Consider the following 25,195-nt stretch of genomic DNA (forward strand, 5'->3'; position numbering starts at 1 on the left):
CCTTTAGCTCTGACCCACCTCCCATCTACTAGAACATACACCTTTAGCTCTAACCCAACTCCCAGCTACTATTACACTTTTAGCTCTAACTCACCTCCCATCTACTATAAATTCCTTTAGCTTAACCCACCTCCCATCTACTAGAAGAAACACCTTTAGCTCTAATCACCTCCCATCACTAGAGAACACTGCTCTAACCACCTCCATCTACTAGAAGAAAAACCTTTAGCTCTAACCACCTCCCATCTACTAAGAAGAAACACCTTTAGCTCTAACCACCTCCCATCACTAGAAGATACACCTTTAGCTCTAACCCACCTCCCATCTACTTGAAGATACACCTTTAGCTCTAACCCACCTTCCCATCTACTAGAAGATACACCTTTAGCCTCTAACCCACCTCCCATCTACTAGAAGATACACCTTTAGCTCTAACCCACCTCCACATCTACTAGAACACCTTTAGCTCTAACCCACCTGCCATCTACTAAAGAAAAACATTTAGCTCTAATCCACCTCCCATCTCTATTAACCTTTAGCTCTAAACCACTCCCATCTACTAAAGAACACCTTAGCTCTAACCCACCTCCCATCTACTTGAAATACACCTTTAGCTCTAACCACCTCCCATCTACTAGAACATACACCTTAGCTCTAACCCACCTCCCATCTACTGAAAGATTACACTTTAGCTCTAACCCACCTCCATTACTACTAGAAACACCTTTAGCTCTAACCCACCTCACACTTACTAGAAGAAACACTTTAGCTCTAACCCCACCTCCCATCTACTAGAATAACAACTTTAGCTCTAACCCACCTCCATCTACTAAATAACACCTTTTAGCCTAACCCACCTCCCATCTACCTAGAAGATACACCTTTAGCTCTAACCCACCTCCCATCTACTGGAAGATACACCTTTAGCTCACTAACCACCTCCCATCTCTACTAAACACTTTAGCTCTAACCCACCTTCCACATCTACTAGAAGAAACACATTTAGCTCTAATCCACCTCCCATCTGCTATTACACCTTTAGCTCTAACCCCACCTCACATCTACTATAACACCTTTAGCTCTAACCCACCTCCATCTACTATAACACCTTTAGCTCTAACCCACCTCCATCTACTATTACACCTTTAGCTCTTAACCCACCCCATCACTAGAAGGAAACACCTTGACTCTAACCCACCTCCATCTACTAGAAGAAACACCTTTACTTCTAACCCACCCCATCTACTAGAAACACCTTTAGCTCTAACCCACCTCCCATCTACTAGAAGAAACACCTTGAGCGCTAACCCCACCTCCATCTACTATAACACCTTTGAGCTCTAACCCACCTCCATCTACTATAACACCTTAGCTCTAACCCACCTCCATCTACTATAACACCTTTGAGCTCTAACCCACCTCCATCTACACTATAAACACCATTGAGCTCAACCCACTCCATCTACTATAACACCCTTGAGCTCTAACCCACCTCCATCTACTATAACACCTTTAGCTCTAACCCACTCATCTACTATAACACCTTGAGCTCTACCCACCTCCATCTACTATAACACCTTAGCTCTAACCCACCTCCATCACTATAAAACCTTGAGCTCTAACCCACCTCCATCTACTATAACACCTTGAGCTCTAACCCACCTCCATCTACTATAACACCTTGAGCTCTAAACCCCCACCTCCAGTCTACTATAACACCTTGAGCTCTAAACCCACCTCCATCTACATAACCACCTTGAGCTGTAACCACCTCCAGTCTACATTAACACCTTGAGCTCTAACCCACCTCCATCTACTATAACACCTTGAGCTCTAACCCACCTCCCATCTACTAGAAGAAACACCTTTAGCGCTAACCCACCTCCCATCTTGTCTCCCTCTCCACTTCTCTCCAGATGGCACGCCCAAGATCATCTCCTCCTTCAGTGAGAAAGTGTTTGGAACCAACGAGTTTGTGTCACTATTCTGCACTGTGAAAGGCACTCCGGAGCCCAGGGTGACGTGGACGCTGGACGACGAGCCGGTGATCAGGGACTCCCGCCACCGCATTGGCCACTACACCAGCCAGGAGGGCCATGTGGTCAGCCACCTGAACATCAGCCAGACCACGGGGCCGGACGGGGGTGTCTACCGGTGCATCTGCAACAATTCAGCCGGGGCGGTCTCCTACCAGGCGCGAATAAACGTAAGAGGTGCTTGTCAGATCAGCTCCTCCAAAACAATTACATTTTACACATGTTTATGAATTAATTTGTTGTTGTTGTTTTTGTTGTTTTTCCTGATGCATGTTTTTTTTTGCTAAGCTCCTTTGAGTGTGCCAGAATAACCTCTTCTGAGCTCTTTCCAGGGTCTCTATGTTGGTTGTGTGTGTGTTTTCTGTGTGTGCTGTGTTAGTTGTGCACCATTTGTTTGTTTCTTTCCTTCTTGTTTTGTTTACGTATGTCATCACAAAGAGGTGTACATGTGTCTGTGTTGGTGTACTTGTTTGTCTTTGTCTGGGTGTGTGTTGATGTGTGTGTCTGTGTGTTCTATCTGGTCTGTTTTCCCCATCTGTCGTCCTGTCTGTGTCGATGTGGGTCTCTTTGTGTCAACTAGTTCCTCTGTCTGTCTGTCCCCATTTTTTCCCCTTTTGCTTTAATTTCCTATTCAAAACATGGCAAATTATCCTAGGGGCTCGTATAGTGCTGCGATCATCACTCTCTGCTGTCAGCGGTAACTTCTCTAATGCTCTATCTAACACCCGCTGATGGCTTGATATTGGGACACTATTAAGTTGATTTACACTTGCACTAGCATATGACTGAGGAGCAATCTACACTCAGCAGGGAGGTGCCAGGCAGCTTTAAAGCCAGACACTGTAGAACAGACTGTCACCATGGTTTCTGGGGGTCTATCTAGAGACTCCAGGCCCTCCATCCTCTACTTAATGCTAATTCCAAACAGAGAAGGATAGGCCTATGGCCTGTGTTACGGATTGAATAACTCCTTTTGATGGTTTGCCCCATGGAAAGTAGAGTTGTCACGATACTAGTATCGCGATACTCAGCGGTATCGTGGCAAGGAAACAAAACATGAAGGAAAACAGTCCTAATGTTGGAATCAAGCAACCTTATGTTGTCAACTAGAATCACATTTCTTTTCCAGGCTATAGCACACACTATTTTACGTAGAGTAGGTTTTTTAAAGAACCAAAGAGTTTAGTCTGCTTTGTGTTTTCCTTTTTGCCATGGAAAATCAGTTTTTAAATTGTTTTATTTTAACTTTATTTAACTAGGCAAGTCAGTTTAAGAACAAATTCTTATAATTATTAGGTATCCTAGTAACTCGATACTGGTATCATGACAACCCTACTGGAAATCCCCATGTTGCAGCTTTAGCTTGGGCTTAGTGAAGGGATGTTAAAGTCTCCAGGTCAGTAGGCTAGCTAGCCTAGCGCAGAGCACAGCACTGAATGCAGCCAAGCATAGCAGAGAAATCTCCACAGGTGCCATTGCGGATATAGTGTAATGACTGTTTCTCGCATCGTTGGCTCCTTAATCGTGCTAAAGAGAGTAGCAGCGTGGATGCCTGTGCAATGCACTAGAGGTGCACACCACCACATAGTTAAACTGTCTTCTATTCGACAGTGCCTTCAAAGTATTCACACACCTTGACATTTTCCAAATTTTGTTGTGTTACAGCCTTAATTTAAAATGGATTACATTGTTGTTGTTTTTTGCCTACACACAATACCCCCTAATGTCAAAGTGGAATTATGTTTAAAAAATGTATACAAATTAATCAAAAATGAAGAGCTGAAATGTCTTGAGTCAATAAGTATTCAACCCCTTTGTTATGGCAGGCCTAAACAAGTTCAGGAGTAATAATTTGCTAAACAAGTCACATAACAAGTTGCATGGACTCACTCTGTGTACAATAATAGTGTTTAACATGATTTTTGAATGAGGACCTCCTCTCTGTACCCCACACATACAATTATCTGTAAGGTCCCTCAGTCGAGCAGATTTAACCACAAAGACCAGGGAGGATTTCTAATGCTTCACAAAGAAGGGCACCTATTGGCAGATGGGTAAAAAAACTAAACAGACATTGAATATCCATTTGAGCATGGTGAAGTTATTAATTACTCTTTGGATGGTGTATCAATACACCCAATCACTACAAAGATGCAGGTGTACTTCCTAACTCAGTTGCCGGGCAGTAGCAGTGCGTGGGTAAATTAACTGGGAAAACCAAGCCGAAAAACAATAGCCATGTTACAACCAGTCTTGTGATAATTGTGTTGTTTGCACTATGAACCTGTTAGTTCAAATGCCTTGCCACTGTGATTAATAGGCCTAAGGCCAAGACAATAAGACACAGTGGCAGAATAAATTCAACCACACCTTTGTTTCATCACAAAACTGGAGTGCAACATCTGTCCGGTGGAGTCAGCAAAGGATATTGCATGTAACAAACATTACCTACATTACCTACATTACCTACATTACCTACATTACCTACAGCATGGTCAATCAATTGAATGCTTCCGGACTTTTCGGACTACTAACCCACTATTGATTTAGAACACTGGAGAGTTTCCGCAAGTCGCAAAGAAAACAGGAGCTTCCTCCACTATTCCAGCACCATTTCAACTTCAACATTTCAACATCTTTAAATCACCTCTGCTTAGTCTAATACAGTGACAACTAAAATATTCCAAAAACAATTTAGTCCAATCAATGTAAGCTAAATATAATGTGGCTGTCTATAGTACTGATTTGTGTTTGTGTGTGTGTCTGCATGTAGAAGAAAACTGTTGACACACCCTACTTGTAGAGAAACGCCAATGCCATCCTCTTCTCTTTCATGTTGCAGTAAAGGTGGACTTTGTCGTACAGTACACGCTTTTAGTTTTTGTTGTCTTAGGCTACCTGGTTAAAATGCTTGCTCGCTAGCCAAACTTCCTTTCATGAGCAACAATTAGCCAGCTAGTTAACATTAGCCTACTACAACTAGCTACATATTGAACTTCCATCCTCTCAGGCCAGAGGCACCATGTATGAATTTACGGTTGGATCAGAATCGTCGTTATAATACTTGGCCAGTACAGAGAATTAAGTAAAACCACAAGTCCAAATCCCTATCTCCATCCATGGCTAATTTAGGAAAGGGACAATTTTAGCTAGCTGCCTAGCCACCGGAGGACAACAACACAATGAGATGCAACAATTCAAGTTTATTTCTGTCAAATTACTTTTGGCTTGATGTGATGTGATTGTTGTGAATCCAAATCCAAGCTGGTTTCCATTGACACTTTTTTTTGGTGCGCCAGGACCATTCACAGTTGAGCTCAATCAGTTTAGTGCTACGCTGATTGATGTTGGCTGTTATTGTATTGTTTTTATGAAGGGAGGCCAAATGGTTGATGGCTTCCCTTGCATTCAATACTACAGGTGGCAACAATATCATATTATTTTTGACCATACAGCATCAGAAAGATGGGCTATGCCTCCCGAGTAGCGCAGCGGTCTAAGTTACTGCATCACAGTGATACGGCGTCACTACATCCTGGTGTTCCATCCCAGGTTGTGTCACATCCGGTCGTGACCGGGACTCCCATAGGGCGGTTCACAATTGGCCCAGCCTCATCCAGGTTAGGGGAAGGTTTAGCTGGGGGGGCTTTACTTGGCTCATCGCGCTCTAGCGACTCCTTGTGGCGGGCTGGGCGCCTGCAGGCTGACCACGGTTGTAACTTGAACTGTGTTTCCTCCAACACGTTGGTGCAGCTGGCTTCCGGGTTAAGCGAGCAGGTGTTAAGAACTGTGGCTTAGCAAGTCATGTTTCAGAAGACGCATGACTTGACCTTCCCCTCTCCTGAGCGCATTGGGGAGTTGCAGGGATGAGACAAGATTGTAATTGGATCGTAATTGGATATCACAAAATTGGGGAGAATTTATTTATTTATTTCAAAAGCTTGAAGTCTTTTGAAAATAATAATGGGCAACTGTTGCACAATCCAGGTGTGGAAAGCTCTTTGAGACTTAGCCAGAAATACTCACAGCTGTAATCATTTGCAAAGGTGACTCTAACATGTATTGACTCCTGAATACTTATCTAATCAAGATATATAAGTGTATGATTTTCATAAWTGTTTTACAAATGTTAGAATTTCTAGATCGTTAAGAAAAAATTACAATTAAATCCATTTTAATCCCACTTTGTAACAACAAAATGTGGAAAAGTCAAGGGATGTAAATACTTTCTGAAGGGACTGTATCAAGCTACAGTATCCAACTGTAGATTAGTACAGTGTTTCCCCACCTTGGTCCTCCAGTACCCCCAACAGTACACATTTTTATTGAAACGCTGGACAAGTACACCTGATTCAACTTGTCAACTAATCATCAAGCTCTCATTGAGCTGAATGAAGTGTGTTTGTCCAGGGCTACAACAAAAATGTGTGCTGTTGGTGGTACTGGAGGACCAGGGTTGGGAAACACTGATCTACAGTATGTCAAATATACTTATAGTCAGTCAGTATCCCTGATAGGGGCTGTATTATGGAGTCATATTTGTTATATATGCTGTGGGTTTTCCAGCAGTGTGAAAGAGAGAGCAGGGGGAACATGAGTAATAGTTTTGATAATAGGTTCATGAGTGGAGAGTGGGAACATTGTCTAATGCTTGTCAAACGCAATCATGGCTGGCGTCTAGCAGGTGCTAGAACAGTATAATAATATTCACTTCACCTCAGAGAGATTAAAATTGGAAGGTAGGTAAAAACCCCTCTGGAACAGCTATGGATAGGTCCCAGGCTGAGGTGATTTTATATTGCTATTATTCCATAAGACTATTATAGGAAATAAATGGCAAGAATTTATGCCCTTTATTTACTAATTACAGGGAAAAGAGGTGTTGATATTATACTAATCTATTATCCACAGTAAGATATTGTTTTAATATGTTACAATCCCCAATAAATGTTTCCTTTGTCTTTCAGAATGAATCACTGTCTGTTTCAATGGTTTTTGACACACTTCAACATCTCACACTTGTAAAGTTTCACATTTCTTAGCCTCAAAATCATTTTAAGAGAGGTATTTCTCTTCTGTCTCCTTTAAGGGCCTGCCAGCATACGACCAATGAAAAACCTCACTGCCATTGCTGGGCGGGACATGTATATCCACTGCCGCGTCATTGGCTACCCGTACTACTCCATCAAGTGGCACAAGGATGCCAACCTGCTCCCCTATAACCACCGGCAGCGGGCGTTTGAGAACAATGGCACGCTAAAGCTGTATGATGTACAGAAGGATGTGGATGAGGGAGAGTACACGTGTAGCGTGCTGGTCTCACCTTCTCTCTCCACCAGCCAAAGTGTGCACGTCAGTGTGAAAGGTAGAGTACGCACTCAAACCTGGTCTCATTCTGCCAGACTCAGTTAATAAACATATAACGCAGGGCTCCCCGACCTAGAGCTACAGTACCAGTCAAAAGTTTGGACACACCTACTCATTCCATTGTTTTAATAAATGTCTACTATTTACTACATTGTAGAATAATAGTGAAGACATCAAACTATGAAATAACACATGGAATCATGTAGTAACCAAAAAACTGTATATTTTATATTTGAGATTCTTCAAAGTAGCCACCCTTTGCCTTGATGTCAGCTTTGCAAACTCTTGGCATTCTCTCAACCAACTTCATGAGGTAGTCACCTGGAATGCATTTCAATTAACAGGTGTGCCTTGTTAAAAGTTAATTTGTGGAATTTCTTTCCTTTATGCGTTTCAGTTGTGTTGTGACAAGGTAGGGGTGGTATACAGAAGATAAGAAGATAGCCCTATTTGGTAGAAGACGAAGTCCATATTGTGGCTAGAACAGCTCAAATAAGCAAAGACAAATGACAGTCCATTAAGACATGAAGGTCAGTCAATKCGGAAAATTTGCAGTGCAGTCGCAAAAACCATCAAGCGCTATGATGAAACTGGCTTTCATGAGAACCGCCACAGGAAAGGAAGACCCAGAGTTACCTCTGCTGCAGAGGATAAGTTCATTAGAGTTAACTGCACCTCAGATTGCAGCCCAAATAAATGCTTCACAGAGTTCAAGTAACAGACACAAACTGCTGCAAGGAAACCACTACTAAAGGACACCAAAAAGAAGAAGAGACTTGCATGGGCCAAGCTCCTGAGTGCCACAGCGGTCTAATGCACTGCGTTTCAGTGCTAGAGGCGTCACTACAGACCCTGGTTTGATCCCGGACTGTGTCACATCTGGCTGTGATCGGGAGTCCCATAGGGCGGCACACAATTGACCCAGCGTCGTCTGGGTTAGGGGAGGGTTTGGCCGGGGTAAGCTGTCATTGTAAAATAAGAATTTGTTCTTAAAAAAAAACAAAAAAACATGAGAAATGGACATTAGACCGGTGGAAATCTGTCTTGTTGGTCTGATGAATACAAATTTGAGATTTGTCGTGTCTTTGTGAGACGCAGAGTAGGTGAACGGATGATGTCCATATGTGTGGTTCCCACCGTGAAGCATGGAGGAGAAGGTATGATGGTGTGGGGGTGCTTTGCTGGTGACACTGTTGGTGATTTAAACGTTAACGAGTGTGCAAGGCGGGGGAAATCACGCTGGCTACGGCCTTAGACAAAGCTGGGAACACTGTCATTCCCACTCTGCCTAATTTGCCTCTCGGCTGCTTAGCATTCCGAGGCTGAGGAGAGGAGAGGGAATCCCCAGGAGCCCATTATGCCTACTTTGTTGTGAATTAAATAAGCGCTGAAGTGCTGCTTATTCCAATGTTATTTTAAATCATTAATTCTCCAAAGCATCTGTTTCTCACGATGTCTACAGTGTCCCCAGAGAGAGAGAGGGAGAGGGAGAGCACATCCATGCTCATGCAGTCAGGCATATTCGTGTTATTTCAGTGAGAATTCTGCCTCCCCACAATGGGAAATATAATCAGTTTCTCTCTCTCACTTGCATCTCCACTGTGTTAAGCCATGCTATTAATAAGGTGATGGACTGAATATGATGATGGTTGATTAGGGAAATCTTTTCACAGGGGTTTCACAGGATGGTACCTGCTAAACTTACAATGGTGTATAAATAGAACTAACTGAGTTGAATCCTTTTAGAGACGTAAATAAATATGCTTGCCTTAACTCAACCCCTCTCTTTCTCCCGTAGTTCCTCCCACCATCCATCCCTTCGAGTTCCCTCGTTTCTCCATCGGCCAGCGTGTGTTCATTCCGTGTGTGGTGATGTCAGGTGACCAGCCTGTCTTCATCACATGGCAGAAGGACGGTCAGCCAATCCCGGCCAGCCTGAGTGTAACCATCGACAACATAGACTTCACCAGCTCCCTGCGTATCTCCAACCTGTCTCTCCTGCACAATGGCAACTACACCTGCATTGCACGCAACCAGGCCGCCACCGTGGAACACCAGAGTCAGCTCATTGTCAGGGGTGAGGGAGGAGGGGAGGGAGAAAGGGGGGAGGTGGGCTGGGANGGAGGGGAGGGAGAAAGGGGGGAGGTGGGCTGGGAGGGGGGGTGGAGAGGGGTGAATAGGGGAGAGAGGGAGGGTGGGGATGGGGAAAAGGGGCGAGAAGGCTTGACCCTACTCAAAGATATGAGTCTAGAAGGTTTTTGGCAGTTTTGCAAGTATTTTTCTAGATACAACTCTCTTCATATGTTCCCCTACAGTTGGAGTGGATCCAAATCTACCTACCACTAGGCCTATGTTGGGTATAGCACAGGAAAACCTGGCAAAACTATATGCTTAAAGAAAATATAACCCTAACATGCTGACCAGACCGCACGAACGCGTGCGAACGAGTGCGTCCACGTGCGCTTATCTCACGCAAGTTGATTTTGTCCACCCACACCAGTAGCGATCAGGACACGCAGGTCGAAATATCAAAACAAACTCTGAAACAATTATATTAATTTGCTGTTGCTAGCTAATTTGTCCTGGGATATAAACATTGGGTTGTTATTTTACCTGAAATTCACAAGGTCCTCTACTCCGACAATTAATCCACAGATAAAACGGTAAAACCGAATTCGTTTCTTGTCATCTCTCCTCCTTCCTTCAAGCTGCTTCTTCTTCTTTGGACTTCATATGGCGGTTGGCAACCTACTGTGCGTTACCACAACTGACTGGAGTGTGGACCTCAGTTCATCTTTTAATCACCCATGTAGGTATATGCTCCTAAAAATGGCATTGGGTGTATGCATTGGGTGTATGCTCCTAAAAAACAATGAGGATATTGAATAGAATATAATAGAATAGAATAAAACTTTATTGTCCATCCAGGATGGACATTTTTCTTTGGCATCACCTTCATTAAAATAATCACATACATTCTCACATCATACACATTTAAACCAGTCAGTCCATCATGTTGCATACACTAAAAACATAGAAGACAGTAATACATTCATTCACAAACAACCACTGTCCCAACTGCACTAGATACAGTTGAAGTCGGAAGTTTACATACACTTAGGTTGGAATCATTAAACTTGTTTTAACCACTCCACACATTTCTTGTTAACAAACCTATAGTCTTGGCAAGTCGGTTAGGACATTTACTTTGTGCATGATACAAGTAGTATTTCCAACAATTCTTTACAGACAGATTATTTCACTTCACACTTCATTCACTGTATCACAATTCCAGTGGGTCAGAAGATTACATACACTAAGTTGACTGTGGCTTTAAACAGCTTGGAAAATTCCAGAAAATTATGTCATGGCTTCAGAAGCTTCTGATAGACCTCCACAAGTCTGGTTCATCCTTGGGAGCAATTTCCAAACGCCTGAAGGTACCACGTTCATTTGTACAAACAATAGTACGCAAGTATAAACACCATGGGACCACGCAGCCGTCATACCGCTCAGGAAGGAGACACGTTCTGTCTCCTAGAGATGAACGTACTTTGGTGCGAAAAGTYCAAATCAATCACAGAACAACAGCAAAGGACCTCATGAAGATGCTGGAGACAACAGATACAAAAGTATCTATATCCACAGTAAAACGGGTCCTATATTGACATAACCTGAAAGTCCGCTCAGCAAGGAAGAAGCCACTGCTCCAAAACCGACATAAAAAGCCAGACTACGGTTTGCAACTGCACATGAGGACAAAGATCGTACTTTTTGGAGAAATGTCCTCTCGTCTGACGAAACAATAATGGAACTGTTTGGCCATAATGACCATCGTTATGTTTGGAGGGAAAAGGGGGAGGCTTGCAAGCCGAAGAACACCATCCCAACCGTGAAGCACGGGGGTGGCAGCATCATGTTGTGGGGGTGCTTTGCTGCAGGAGGGACTGGTGCACTTCACAAACTAGATGGCATCATGAGGAAAGAAAATGATGTGGCTATATTTAAGCAACATTTCAAGACATCAGTCAGGAAGTTAAAGCTTGGTCGCAAATGGGTCTTGCAAATGGACAATGACCCCTAGCATACTTCCAAAGTTGTGGCAAAATGGCTTAAGGACAACAAAGTCAAGGTATTGGAGTGGCCATCACAAAGCCCTGACCTCAATCCTGTAGAAAATTTGTGGGCAGAACTGAAAAAGCGTGTGTGAGCAAGGAGGCCTACATACCTGACTCAGTTACACCAGCTCTGTCAGGAGGAATGGGCCAAAATTCACCCAATTTATTGTGGGAAGCTTGTGGAAGGCTACCTGAAACGTTTGACCCAAGTTAAACAATTTAAATTCAATGCTACCAAATACTAATTGAGTGTATGTAAACTTCTGACCCACTGGGAATGTGATGAAAGAAATAAAAGCTGAAATAAATCATTCTTTCTACTACTATTCTGACATTTCACATTCTTAAAATAAAGTGGTGATCCTAACTGACCTAAAACAGGGCATTTTTACTAGGATTACATGTCAGGAATTGTGAAAAACTGAGTTTAAATGTATTTGGCTAAGGTGTATGTAAACTTCCGACGTCAACTGTATACCGATACAATTTACTTTGCATTTAGTAGTCCAACAGCACAAGGAAACGAATTCATGTTTGAACATGTTCTTCTTGGTCATGGGCATTCTGAAGTGCCGGCCAGAGGGAAGACTCTCAATCTGAGGGTGTAGAGTGTTGGAGGGGTTGCCAATGACAGCCAGTGCCTTCTTTTTGGTTGCCTTGTGGAACAGAATGTTCAAATGTGCCTGTGGTCGACCAATTACTCTGCTGGCTGTGTTTACTATTCTGGTCAGTTTGTTTTTGCTCCTCACGCTCAGATTACCATACCAGACTGTCATATTGAACGTGAGGATGCTCTCCACCAAGCTGCTGTACACCCTCTCCAGAATATCCTGGCTGACTCCAAACCCCTTTAAGGCAGGACTTGCAGCGCGTTAAGCGTCAGAAATAGAACCAAATTCTATTTTAGCACCTGGTTACGCAGACGCTCGCTGACGCGCACGAGCTGTGTGGGTGCAATGATTGAATAACATGTATGTGTAAATGTATTTGCAACACTCGATCACGCGACGCTTTTGCTCTGGTCAGCATGTAATCCAAATAGCAGCAATTACCGTAATTTTATTTGAATGTTGTGATGTGAGATGCCACTTATTCCACTACTGAAGGCTAATATGCATGGTTGGGGTTAATTCCATTTCAATTCCAGTCAATTCACAAAGGAAACTGAAATTCCAATTCTCTTCGATGCTTTTCAATGAGGAACACATTTGAATTTGAATTTTGTTTACTTTATGAATTGACTGGAATTGAAATGGAATGGACCCCAACCCTGCTAATATGCTAACCTACGTTATCATTGGCTCCTCTTGTTTTTCTTACACTTGGTGTGAAAATATATTTCTAATTTCCACTATTTAAGCCACAAGGTATTACAAACTCAAACTAAAACACCATAACACTATAACCAGTGTTAATCCAGGCTGCATCACATCCGGCCGTGATTGAGAGTCCCATAGGGAGGTAGACAATTGGCCCAGCGTCATCCGGGTTTGCCCGGGGTAGGTCGTCATTGTAAATAAGAATTTGTTCTTAACTGACTTGCCTAGTTAAATAAAGGTATACAATAATCAATTACCTTTTTTCTGTTCCTCTCCTAACCAGTCCCTCCCAAATTTGTGGTGCAGCCCAAGGACCAGGATGGCATCTATGGGAAAGCTGTGATCCTCAACTGCTCTGCAGAGGGATACCCCGTCCCTACCATAGTGTGGAAGTATTCCAAAGGTAAATAGCACCACAATATACGCTGAGTGTACAAAACATTAGGAACACTTTCCTAATATTGAGTTGCACCCCCTTTTGCCCTCAACAGCCTCAATTCGTCAGGGCATGGACTCTATAAGGTGTCAATGTGTACCATAGAGGCACATAAGTTAGTTAAAATAAAAAATAAAATAAATGGAGGAACTTATTCCAGAATAATCTAATTTATAAATATTATACAAGTAAAGCGAACTGGATGGAATATTGGAAAAAATGCACCAAATAATTTTTTCATCTTCAACATAGAAATGCTACCAAAAATGATTGACTGAAACTTGTTACAAATGACGGAGTCACCCATGATTCATCAAACCATATTTTGAAAGAGGAAGCAAAGTACTTAAAGCATATGTTTTAGTTTCAGTCTCCTCCATCTCCACTAACCGAAGTTAATTGTATGGATTTTTTTCTATTAATAATGTACAATTAACAACTGTGCAGAAAGACTCATGTGGAGGCCAAATTACAGAGGAGGAACTTCTTGATGCAATTAAAGCCTTTAAGTCCGGAAAATTCCAGGGCTGGATGGCATACCAGTGGAGGTATACAATTTTTTTTTTGAAATACTCAGAGGACCGCATGTAGCACACCTATAAAAATGGTAGATTATCAGATACTCAACAAGAAGGCCTGATTTCATTATATATATCTTTTTTTTAACCTTTATTTAACTAGGCAAGTCAGTTAACAAATTCTTATTTTCAATGACAGCCTAGGAACAGTGGATTAACTGCTTTGTTCAGGGGCAGAACAACAGATTTTTACCTTGTCAGCTCAGGGATTCAATTTCTTCAATCCTCTAACCACTAGGCTACCTGCCGCTATTACTGAAACAGTATCCAAGTGGTAAATATGAAGACCTAGTCCGTTGAAATAAATGGAGTCCCCTTACACTTCAGTGTTGTGATGCCAAAATTCAAGCAAAATGCATAGAATTAAAAAGGTATTGTTGGATATTATTCATCCTAATCAGACAGGTTTTTTACATGGACGATATATTGGAGATAATATAGGACAAGTACTGGAAACAATAGAACACTATGAACATCTGGGAAATCAGGCTTGGTATTCATAGCTGACTTTGAAAACGCTTTTGATTAAGTACGACTGGAATTGATATATATAAATGCCTGGAATATTTCAATTTTGGAGAATGTCTTATAAAATGGGTTAAAGTTATGTATAGTGACCCTATGTGTAAAATAGTAAATAATGACTACTTTTCGGGAAGTGTTAAACTGTTAAGAGGAGTAAAACAAGGTTGTCCACTATCTGTGTATCTTTTTATTATGGCCATGATATGTTAGCTATTGAAATCAGTTCCAACAACAATATCAAGCACGAAATCCAGTACTTAAAAACAAAGGTGTCATTGTACACTGATAATTCATGTTTTCTTTTAAATCCACAACTTGGATCCCTCCACAACCTCTTAGAGGATGTAGATACTTTTTATAACCTCTCCTCTCCAAATTGTGTTCTATATTACATATTGGATCTTTACAACTTGTACATTACCTTGTAGTTTACCAATAAAATGGTCTGGCGGTGATGTGGACATACTCGGTATACATATCCCGAAAGAAAGAAATGATCTCACTTCAATACATTTTAATAGAAAGTTAGCAAAAGTAGATAAGATCTTGCTACCATGGAAAGGTAAATATATATTTGTGGGGAAATCACCCTGATTAACTCTTTAGTCATATCCCAGTTTACGTATTTTCTTATGGTCTTGCCTACACCTAGTGACCTGTTTTTTAAAATTAAATGAGCAAAAAATATTTCATTTTATTTGGAACAGCAAGCCAGACATAATTAAATGGGCCTATTTAAATAATGAATATGTATTCGGAGGGCAGAAATGATTAAATATTAAAGCATTAAAACTCTCACTAAAGGCATCAGTCACAAAAGTTATACTTAAAACTGGTTCTATACAGATTAGTAAAACTGTCTCACCCCATGTTCAAGAATGGCCTTTTTCCCTTTATTCAGATTACAACCTCTCACTTTCGGTTATTTGAAAATGAAATCATCTCCAAAATATTTATATTTTTAATTTATTTATGATAGGGGGCAGCATTTTCACTTTTGGATGAATTGCGTGCCCATAGTGAACTGCCTCCTACTCTGTCCCAGATGCTAATATATGCATATTATTATTGCTATTGGATATAAAACACTCTGAAGTTTCTAAAACTGTTTGAATGATGTCTGTGAGTATAACAGAACTCATATGGCAGGCAAAAACCTGAGAAATATTCCAAACAGGAAGTGAGAATTCTGAGGCTGGTCGATGTTCAACTCATCGCCTTTTCAATTCCCTGTAAGATATGGATCTGTTTGCACTTCCTACGCCTTCCACTAGATGTCAACAGTCTGTAGAACGTGGAATGAAGCTTCTAGTGTGATGTGGGGCCGGATGGGAGGTGTTTCAGTCAGTGGTCTGGCAGAATGCCAGTTCCTGGTCATGCGCATTACACATGATATCGCCTTGCGTTCCATTTCTTCTAGAGACACGAAGGAATTCTCCGGTTGGAACGTTATTGGATAGTTATGATAACAACATCCTGAAGATTGATTCTCTACTTATTTTGACCAGTTTTTTCGACCTGTTATATAACTTTTTGAAGTTTTTGTCCGAGTTCGCCTGCATCTGCGCGAGCGTTTGGACATGTGCACTAAACATGCTAGCAAAAGTAGCTACTTAGACATAAGTAATGGACATTATCGAACTAAACAACGATTTATTGTGGAACTAGGATTCCTGGCATTGCATTCTGATAGGGAAAGGTAAGGGAATATTTATGATGTAATTCTGTATTTCCCCCTTTTCTCCCCAATTTCGTGGTATCCAATTGTTAGTAATTACTATCTTGTCTCATCGCTACAACTCCCGTACGTGCTCGGGAGAGACGAAGGTCGAAAGCCATGCGTCCCCCGAAACACAACCCAACCAAGCCGCACTGCTTCTTAACACAGCGCGCCTCCAACCCAGAAGCCAGCCGCACCAATGTGTCAGAGGAAACACCGTGCACCTGGCTACCTTGGTTAGCGCGCACTGCGCCCAGCCCGCCACAGGAGTCGCTGGTGCGCGATGAGACAAGGATATCCCTACCAGCCAAACCCGGACGACGCTAGGCCAATTGTGCGTCGCCCCACGGACCTCCCGGTCGCGGCCGGCTGCGAAAGAGCCTGGGCGCGAACCCAGAGTCTCTGGTGGCACAGCTAGCGCTGCGATGCAGTGCCCTAGACCACTGTGCCACCCGGGAGGCCCCTTAATTTCATATTTCTGTTGACTCCAACATGGCAGAGAAATTTTGTTAAATCTGAGCGCCGTCTCAGATTATTGCATGGTGTGCTTTTTACTAAAGTTTTTTAAAAATCTGACACAGTGGTTGCATTAAGAACAAGTGTATCTTTAATTATATGTAAAACATGTATCTTTCATCAAAGTTTATGATGAGTATTTATGTTATTTGACGTGGCTCTCTGTAATTACTCCGGATATTTTGGAGGCATTTCTGAACATGGCGCCAATGTAAACCGAGATTTGTGGATATAAATATGCACATTATTGACCAAAACATAAATGTATTGTGTAACATGATGTCCTATGAGTGTCATCTGAAGATTATCAAAGGTTAGTGATTAATTTTATCTCTATTTCTGCTTTTGTGTGACTATCTTTGGCTGGGAAAAATGGCTGTGTGTTTTTTGGATTTGGTGGTGATCTAACATAAATATATGTTGTGTTTTCGCTGTAAAACATTTAAAAAATCGGACACGGTGGGTAGATTAACAAGATGTTTATCTTTCATTTGCTGTATTTGACTTGTTAATGTGTGAAAGTTACATATTTCTAAAATATTTTAGAATTTCGCGCGCTGCCTTTTCAGCGGAATGTTGGGGTGGGTTCCGCTAGCGGAACGTGTGTCCTAGAAAGGTTAATTGCCTACCGTCTGTAAGTTGTTAGTGTCATAACGACCGTTCCACAGGTGCATGTTCATTAATTGTTTATGGTTCATTGAACAAGCATGGGAAACAGTGTTTAAACCCTTTACAATGAAGATCTGTGAAGTTATTTWGATTTTTACGAATTATCTTTGAAAGACAGGGTCCTGAAAAAAGGACGTTTCTTTTTTTGCTGAGTTTAGGACTAGCGGAGTTATGTCAGACATGCAGCTAACAAAAATACAGTTAATTCGGAAAGTTTTCAAACCCCTTGACTTTTTCCACATTTTGTTACGTTACAGCCTTATTCTAAAATAGATTAAAACAAATTTTAACACAATACCCCGTAATGACAAAGCAAAAACAGGTTTTTAGAAATTCTTGCAAAAAAAATGGAAATATCACATTTACATAAGAATACCTAGACCCTTTACTGAGTACTTTGTTAAAGCACCGTTGGCAGTGATTTCAGCCTCGAGTCAAGTCTTCTTGGGTTTGACGCTACAAGCTTGGCGCACCTGTATTTGGGTAGTTTCTCCCATTCTTCTCTGCAGATCCTCTCAAGCTCTGTCAGTTTAGATGGGGAGCGTCGCTGAACAGCTATTTTCTGGTCTCCAGGGTTCAAGTCTGGGCTCTGGCTGGGCCACTTAAGGACTTTGATGATTGAGGAGAACAGAGTTATTTTGTAACTGTGCATCTTTCATTTCTACTCCTCTGACTATCTTGCTGATACACAACATTGTTCTACGGCAAGCTTTTTTATTATAGATCATTCGTTTATGAGAGCCAACACAGCAAACACAGTGTCCACAGCCTTGAGGTTGAATGGTGAAAGCGCAGCACTGTACTGTAAGTCTAAACCAACAGTAAGAGAAAGGAAAGCAACAGCTTCTCACATTACGATAACAGAGTAAAAGGAAATGTACTGTAATGTTTGTTGATGCAAAACATCCATCCATTATGTAGTAATTTCTCGTAATTTGATCATAAACAATGCAAAGGGTGTTATTAAAACATCTTACACCTCCCCTTCCTCCTCTCCCTCCCTCCATCCACCCCTCCCCTTCCTCCTCTCTCTCCCTCATCCACCTCTCCCTTTCTCTCTCTCCCTCCCCAGGTGCGGGGGTTCCCCAGTTCCAGCCTATAGCCCTGAACTCAGGCTTCCGTATCCAGGTGCTGGTCAACGGCTCTCTGCTAATCAAACACGTGCTGGAGGAGGACAGTGGCTACTACTTGTGTAAGGTCAGCAATGACGTGGGAGCTGACGTCAGCAAGTCCATGTACCTCAACGTCAAAAGTAAGTCAATGAAGACTTACTTTCATGGCTTTATACATGGATCTCAGTGTCAAATGGAAGACCCCCTCTTTATCCTGGAATGTCTGTGTTCTCCAATGTCCATTTTTTAAAGCTCAGTGATAAAAGTAAGACCTCTCTTCTTGAAAGGATCATGTACTGCAAGTTCCACAGAGAGACCCATGGGGAAGCAGTAGGCTACATGTTGGCCCCCATTAGAGACATTCATAGCAGTCATTTTGTTGTTGAGTCATGTTACTGTTCTGTGCTGGAGTGAGTGTCTCTGTGTTGGAATAAAGTGTTATAGGGATGTCAAAGATCCACATTTCAGCCCTGTATGGATGGACAGCGGTTGTTAGCTGGTCATCTTTCCCTGTATTTACAGTGGGGTGATCCAGTAAAGTGCTGCGTGGTGGTGTTAAATGGCTGAAGGTTAAGTTGACTGAAGTCACTGTGCTCTGTGACAGAGAAGCCACCAGTGTGGTGCCACCACCACCACGGCCCTGTGTCATTCTGCCTGAACACATCCCACAAAAGCAACCATGCAATGTCGCCGGTCTCCATCGCTCTCTTTCTCTCTGAGAAACACAGGCGTTTATCCGCTGAGTGGCCATGGACTTAGCTCCCCTCCATTAGGCTCTGAACTCTATATGCAGGCAGAGGCTACCATGTGGAAAAGAGGGCTGGGGGAGGGATGGGCTACCAGTCTATCTCCCTCCATTTTCTTCCCTTCTCTCTCTTCTCCCCCTCCCTAGGCTGCTTTTCTGTATGTCTGGCTTTCTCTCCTCCTTTTCCTCCTCCTCCTCTTCTGCTTCCTATTTTGCTCAGTCTTCCCTTTCTGTATTTCTCTCTCTGTCTTTATGTGTGTGTAATATTTAACTGTATTTCATTTCTGATGCAATATGATTTCCCCTCCCCTGTCTGTCTGTATCTATCTCTCCTCCCTCCTTCCCTCCTCCCTCCATCTCCCATCATTGTATGTCTCCCAGTTTAACCACTGGGATTTGATTGGTAGTGACATGATGGGGAGTTGTGCCCATCACCCCCCTCTAGAGCCAGTTCCATCCCCCTAATCACACACACATATACACAAACACAAACACACACACACACACACGTCCATTGATTTGATGTTTTCAGCCTCTTCAGACATGCTTCCCAATCTTATGTTAACTCTACAATTAGATGTGGCATTATTTCTTACGATGCAATGTAGTTATACAACCTAGATGACATGCACTGTACCATATTCTTGTGCTTCAAGTGAAATGAAAGCAGTTTTATTTGACAACTAATCAAAAGCGGGATCCCTCCAAGCGTTCCTCACTTTCAGTCTGCTGCTCCCACATGCATACCGCATTATACTATACGTTCTCACTGTAGATTTTCCCAATAGAAACACTGCCCTCTTCAGGTGAAAAATAGTAAACTGTAGAGAATTGAGGCTAGACTATTGTTTTCATCTTGTCTGTTGAAGGATTTCCACTTTTGATGTTGATGGTGAATAGACTGTATAAACTGCATAGATTTACCCAAAGTTGTTGGGTAAATCAGGCTCTTAGTGTGTCTTAGAGGTATGTGTTGTTTGTGTGCGTACCAGTCAAAAGTTTGGACACCTACTCATTCAAGGGTTTTTCTTTATTTTTATTATTTTCTACATTGTAGAATAATAGTGAAGACATCAACACTATGAAATAACACATATGGAATTACGTAGTAATCAAAAAAAGTGTTAAACAAATCAAAATATATTTTATATATGAGATACTTCAAAGTAGCCACCCTTTTGCCTTGATGACAGCTTTGCACACTCTTGGCATTCTCTCAACCAGCTTCACGAGGAATGCTTTTCCAACTGTCTTGAAGGAGTTCATATATATGCTGAGCACCTGTTGTCTGCTTTTCCTTCACTCTGTAGTCCGACTCATCCCAAATCATCTCAGTTGGGTTGAGGTCGTGTGATTGTGGAGGCCAGGTCATCTGATGCAGCACCATCACTCTCCTTCTTGGTCAAATAGCCCTTACATCTCAAATATTTAATGTGTTATTTCATAGTTTTGAAGTGTTCACTATTATTCTACAGTGTAGAAAAGAGTAAAAATAAAGAAAAACCCTGCAATGAGTAGGGTTTCGAGTCCAAACTTTTGACTGGTACTGTATGTGTGCACGGTTTGTGWACATGTGTGTCCTTGTGAGTGTGTGTGTCTGTACGCGCGTGCATGTGCGATGTCCTGCTGCACACATTAAGGCACTTACGTTATATATAAAACAAAAGATAAAACAGTACATCATATAACGTTATTACACCACTACATGTCTAGAATACAAATTATAAACTGGGTGTTTCGAGCCCTGAATGCTGATTGCCTGAAAGCCGTGGTATATCAGACCGTATACCATGGGTATTACAAAACATTTATTTTTACTGCTCTAATTATGTTAGTAACCAGTTTATGATAGCAAAAGYCACCTTGGGGGTTTTGTGATATATGGCCAATATACCACGGCTAAGGGCTGTGTCCAGGCACTCCGCATTGCGTCATGCAGAAGAACAGCCCTTAGCCGTGGTATATTGGCCATATACGACACCCCCCAGGCCTTATTGCTTAAATGTATAATGCCACCATACAACAATATTACAATGTGCATGTTTGTACAGTGCATGTGCTAGCTCTTGTGTGTGAATACGTTTGTCTGTACAATTTTTCCATAAGGTATATTTTTACAATTTTTTTCATCTGATTCTACTGCTTGCATCAGTTATCTGATGTGGAATAGAGTTCCATGTAGTCATGGCTCTATGTAGTACTGTGCGCCTCCCATAGTCTGTTCTGGACTTGGGGACTGTGAAGAGACCTCTGGTGACATGTCTTGTGGGGTATGCATGGGTGTCCGAGCTGTGTGCTAGTAGGTTAAACAGACAGCTTGGTACATTCAGCTTGTCAACACTTCTTACAAAAACAAGTAGTGATGAAGTCAATCTCTCTTCCACTTTGAGCCATTAGAGATTGACATGCATATCATGGTCATCTCTGTATACCCTTCGCAAGACCCACTGGTTGATGCTTATTTATAAAACCCTCTTAGGCCTCACTCCCCCCTATCTGAGATATCTACTGCAGCCCTCATCCTCCACATACAACACCCGTTCTGCCAGTCACATTCTGCTTAAGGTCCCCAAAGCACACACATCCCTGGGTCGCTCGTCTTTTCAGTTCGCTGCAGCTAGTGTCTGGAACGAACTGCAACAAACACTCAAACTGGACAGTTATCTCAATCTCTTCATTCAAAGACTCAATCATGGACACTCTTACTGACAGTTGTGGCTGCTTTGTGTGATGTATTGTTGTCTCTACCTTCTTGCCCTTTGTGCTGTTGTCTGAGCCCAATAATGTTTGTACCCTGTGCTGCTGCCATGTTGTGTTGTCATGTGTTGCTGCCATGCTATGTTGTTGTCTTAGGCCTCTCTTTATGTAGTGTTGTGTTGTCTCTCTTGTCGTGATGTGTGTTTTGTCCAATATTTTTATTTTATTTATTTAAAATGTTTAATCCCAGCCCCCGTCCATGCAGGAGGGATTTTGCCTTTTGGTAGGCCGTCATTGTAAATAAGAATTTGTTCTTAACTGACTTACCTAGTTAAATAAAGGTTCAATAAAAACATCATTAATGTTAGCTCCTCGTGTACTTTTAAGGTCAAGCCGTGCTGCCCTGTTCTGAGCCAATTGTAATTTTCCTAAATCCCTCTTTGTGGTACATGACCACACCACTAGGACAGAAGGCGCCGGAACCTCTGTATCCAGGGCAGCAAAGCCGTTTCTGGTCTGTGTCCGGTCCGGGCTTAACATCTCCAAGGAGGCCCTCTTTGCCAGAGGACGTTTTCTTCGACTTCCACAGCGAGTGACATACAGTATCTCCATGATACATGATGAGTAACATATCTCCATGGCTGGTTGGTTGGGTCGAGAACAGGAACATCCCCCATCATCCAGGAGCATCCTGCTAGCTCCGTTCTCCAGAGAAGGGGAAGGCCCCTCCGGGGAGGGATCCCTGCACAGTACTGACCAGTTGGCTGTGGAGAGCCGACACTGGGGCGACACTTCCACCAGACCAGAACGGCGTCCTGCTACTGGGGTAGAAGAAAAAGAAAAAGTCGACAGGCGTGGATTCCCAAGTAGCTTGTGTAGGTTCGCTACTTCTTTTCTAAGAGTAGCCACTTCGACCCTGTAGTCCTCTGCAAGCAAACAGTTGCTGTGTTGAAAGTCAGGACGGTCCACATTGTTCCTGAATAAAGCAAAATAAACACAGCTCCTGCAGCGTTGAAAATGTTCCATAGCGACCTCCATTTGAGACTGCCGAGCCAGTCTCTCTGACTCAGTCGCTCATATAATACACTCACACACTTACTCAAACACACACACACAATACATGTACCAGGACACGTACACTTACAAACACACAAACACACACACAATACATATACCAGGACACGTACACTTACCAACACACAAACACACTCATATGGATGCACACCCCGATAAACACAATTATATGTATTTACCGTAGCTAAAACCTTATGTCTAGACACACACAGCAGAGTACCCACAGCAGTGGTCGATTTTCATCCCCGTGTAAATTGTTTGGACATAGGCTGCTTCGAGTTGTTCACGACACACACACAACACACACCACAAGACACACACACACAACACACACACACACACACCCCACACACACACACACCACACACACCACACACACACACACACACACACACACCCTGTTATTAATGTCCCTCTGTTGTTGTGTGTGTGTGTGGTGTGTGTGTGTGTGTGTGTGTGTGGTTGTTGTGTGTGTGTGTGTGTGTGTGTGTGTGTGTGGTGTGTGTTGTGTGGTCGGTTTTGTGAGCCTGTGGTGTCAGTGTTCTCCCTCAGCTGAGCTCAGCTCCTGAGTGTCAGGTTCAGGTTGTTGTTTTGATCGTTGTGCAGGTGGTCGTGTGTCAGGTGTTGGTTGTGTCTGGCCTCCTGCTCTCTGGAATCTGAGCCTCCCTGGAGGCCTTGTTCCCTGGTCTCCTGTGGATCAGTGCATTTGTGCCAGACGAGACCCTCATTAACCCACTGAACCTGTCCCTCTTCTGAGCGGTGTAATGTTACATACTGTACACACACCGAGACTGTGTCCTCCTCTTCATAGACAGTAAAACATGCAGCAGACTACTGTAGCATGCAGTACACTCTGCGCTGTGCTGGTGTGTGTTGTTTATCCAGGCTATACGACACCACTGCTGCTGGAGAAGCTGCTGCCACTTACAGCAACACTGGAACTGACTGGTGTAAAGTGGTCAGGTGATGTACGTACTGGATGAGCTCTTGGCTGGATTTACCCCGCTCACAAGTTTACCTGGTTGTATTTCTGGAAAAGACACTAATAGGCACACACACACACACACACACACACACACACACACACACACACACACACAACACACACACACACACACACACACACACACACACACACACACAACACACACACACACACACACACACACACACACACACACACAGCGCCATTACTGAAGAATCATGGCCCTCTCAGGCTGCTACTGTAATTCAGTGGTTTCGACAGATTCCATTCGGCCAGGCTATTGTGGCGGACCCACAGGGAAATTAATTGCAGCTATTGTGATGTCGTAGTGAAACACTTTTATTGTGATTAGTGTCTGTGCATAGGCTAATGCCTAACCATATTACACCATGCATCCTCGTATATGAACGATGTCACAGACACCCACAGTCAGCAGAAATTGCTTATGTCGCAATAGCAGTAATTTCACAGCTTTGTGCGTGTGCGTGTGCGCGTGCTGTGTGCGTGGTGCGCGCGTGTCTACCGTATACCTACCTCCACTGATGCAATCGACTGGATGCATCACTAATCCAGAGTAGGTTTATTCTATCAGAGTGTGTCAACAGCCACTCTCAGTGCCAATTAGGATAAATTAAGAGCATTACACTCATAACGCACTGAGACACAATGATGAGAGCACGCACATAATGAGACTTAACTGGAGAAAACAGCGTTGTCACCTGGTCACGAAGCTCCCAATCACCCAATCAGACCGCTTCCCTCAGACTGAAGTAAGAATTATTCTCTTCTCCACTCTCGCTTTCTTTCTCTCATTCCTTCCCTTGTTTCAGCCCTCCAACTACCACACAAAGCAGCGCTGTCTGCAGCCATATACTCAGCATCATGCTCAATGTCCAACCCAATTGTGAGCTAAGGGAATTATTTTGGTGCAGTGAGTGGAGCTAGCACCCAGTGAACCAGTCAAATCTGTGCCATCACTGCCCTTCCCCCTACCTATCCACTCCACACACACACACACACACACACACACACACACACACACACACACACACACACACACACACACACACACACACACACACACACACACACACACACACACACACACCCACACACACACACACACACACCATAACACACACGCATACACACACACACAATGCCCCAGGGGCAGTGGGCTCCTGTAGGGAGTGATCTTGTCTTGTTCTCGTCTCACACCCATGGCCCAGTCATCTAACCAGCGCACCCTGTGGCCTACATTCCACAGCCAGACACTCACTCTGGTGGGGTAAACGGAG

General features: G+C 42.9%; 1 protein-coding gene across 1 annotated transcript in view; it reads left to right on the plus strand.

Annotated features, from left to right (window-relative positions):
• LOC111950685 (cell adhesion molecule DSCAM-like) overlaps positions 1–25,195 on the plus strand; it is a 200,028-nt gene that overhangs the window by 136,636 nt on the left and 38,197 nt on the right. The window contains 5 exon segments of the mRNA XM_023968476.2: positions 1,917–2,213; positions 7,126–7,401; positions 9,202–9,480; positions 13,124–13,243; positions 18,357–18,536. Coding sequence (XP_023824244.1) covers positions 1,917–2,213; positions 7,126–7,401; positions 9,202–9,480; positions 13,124–13,243; positions 18,357–18,536 — 1,152 coding nt within the window.

Source organism: Salvelinus sp. IW2-2015, linkage group LG23 (assembly GCF_002910315.2).
Source record: "Salvelinus sp. IW2-2015 linkage group LG23, ASM291031v2, whole genome shotgun sequence".
NCBI classification, from domain to species: Eukaryota; Metazoa; Chordata; class Actinopteri; order Salmoniformes; family Salmonidae; genus Salvelinus; species Salvelinus sp. IW2-2015.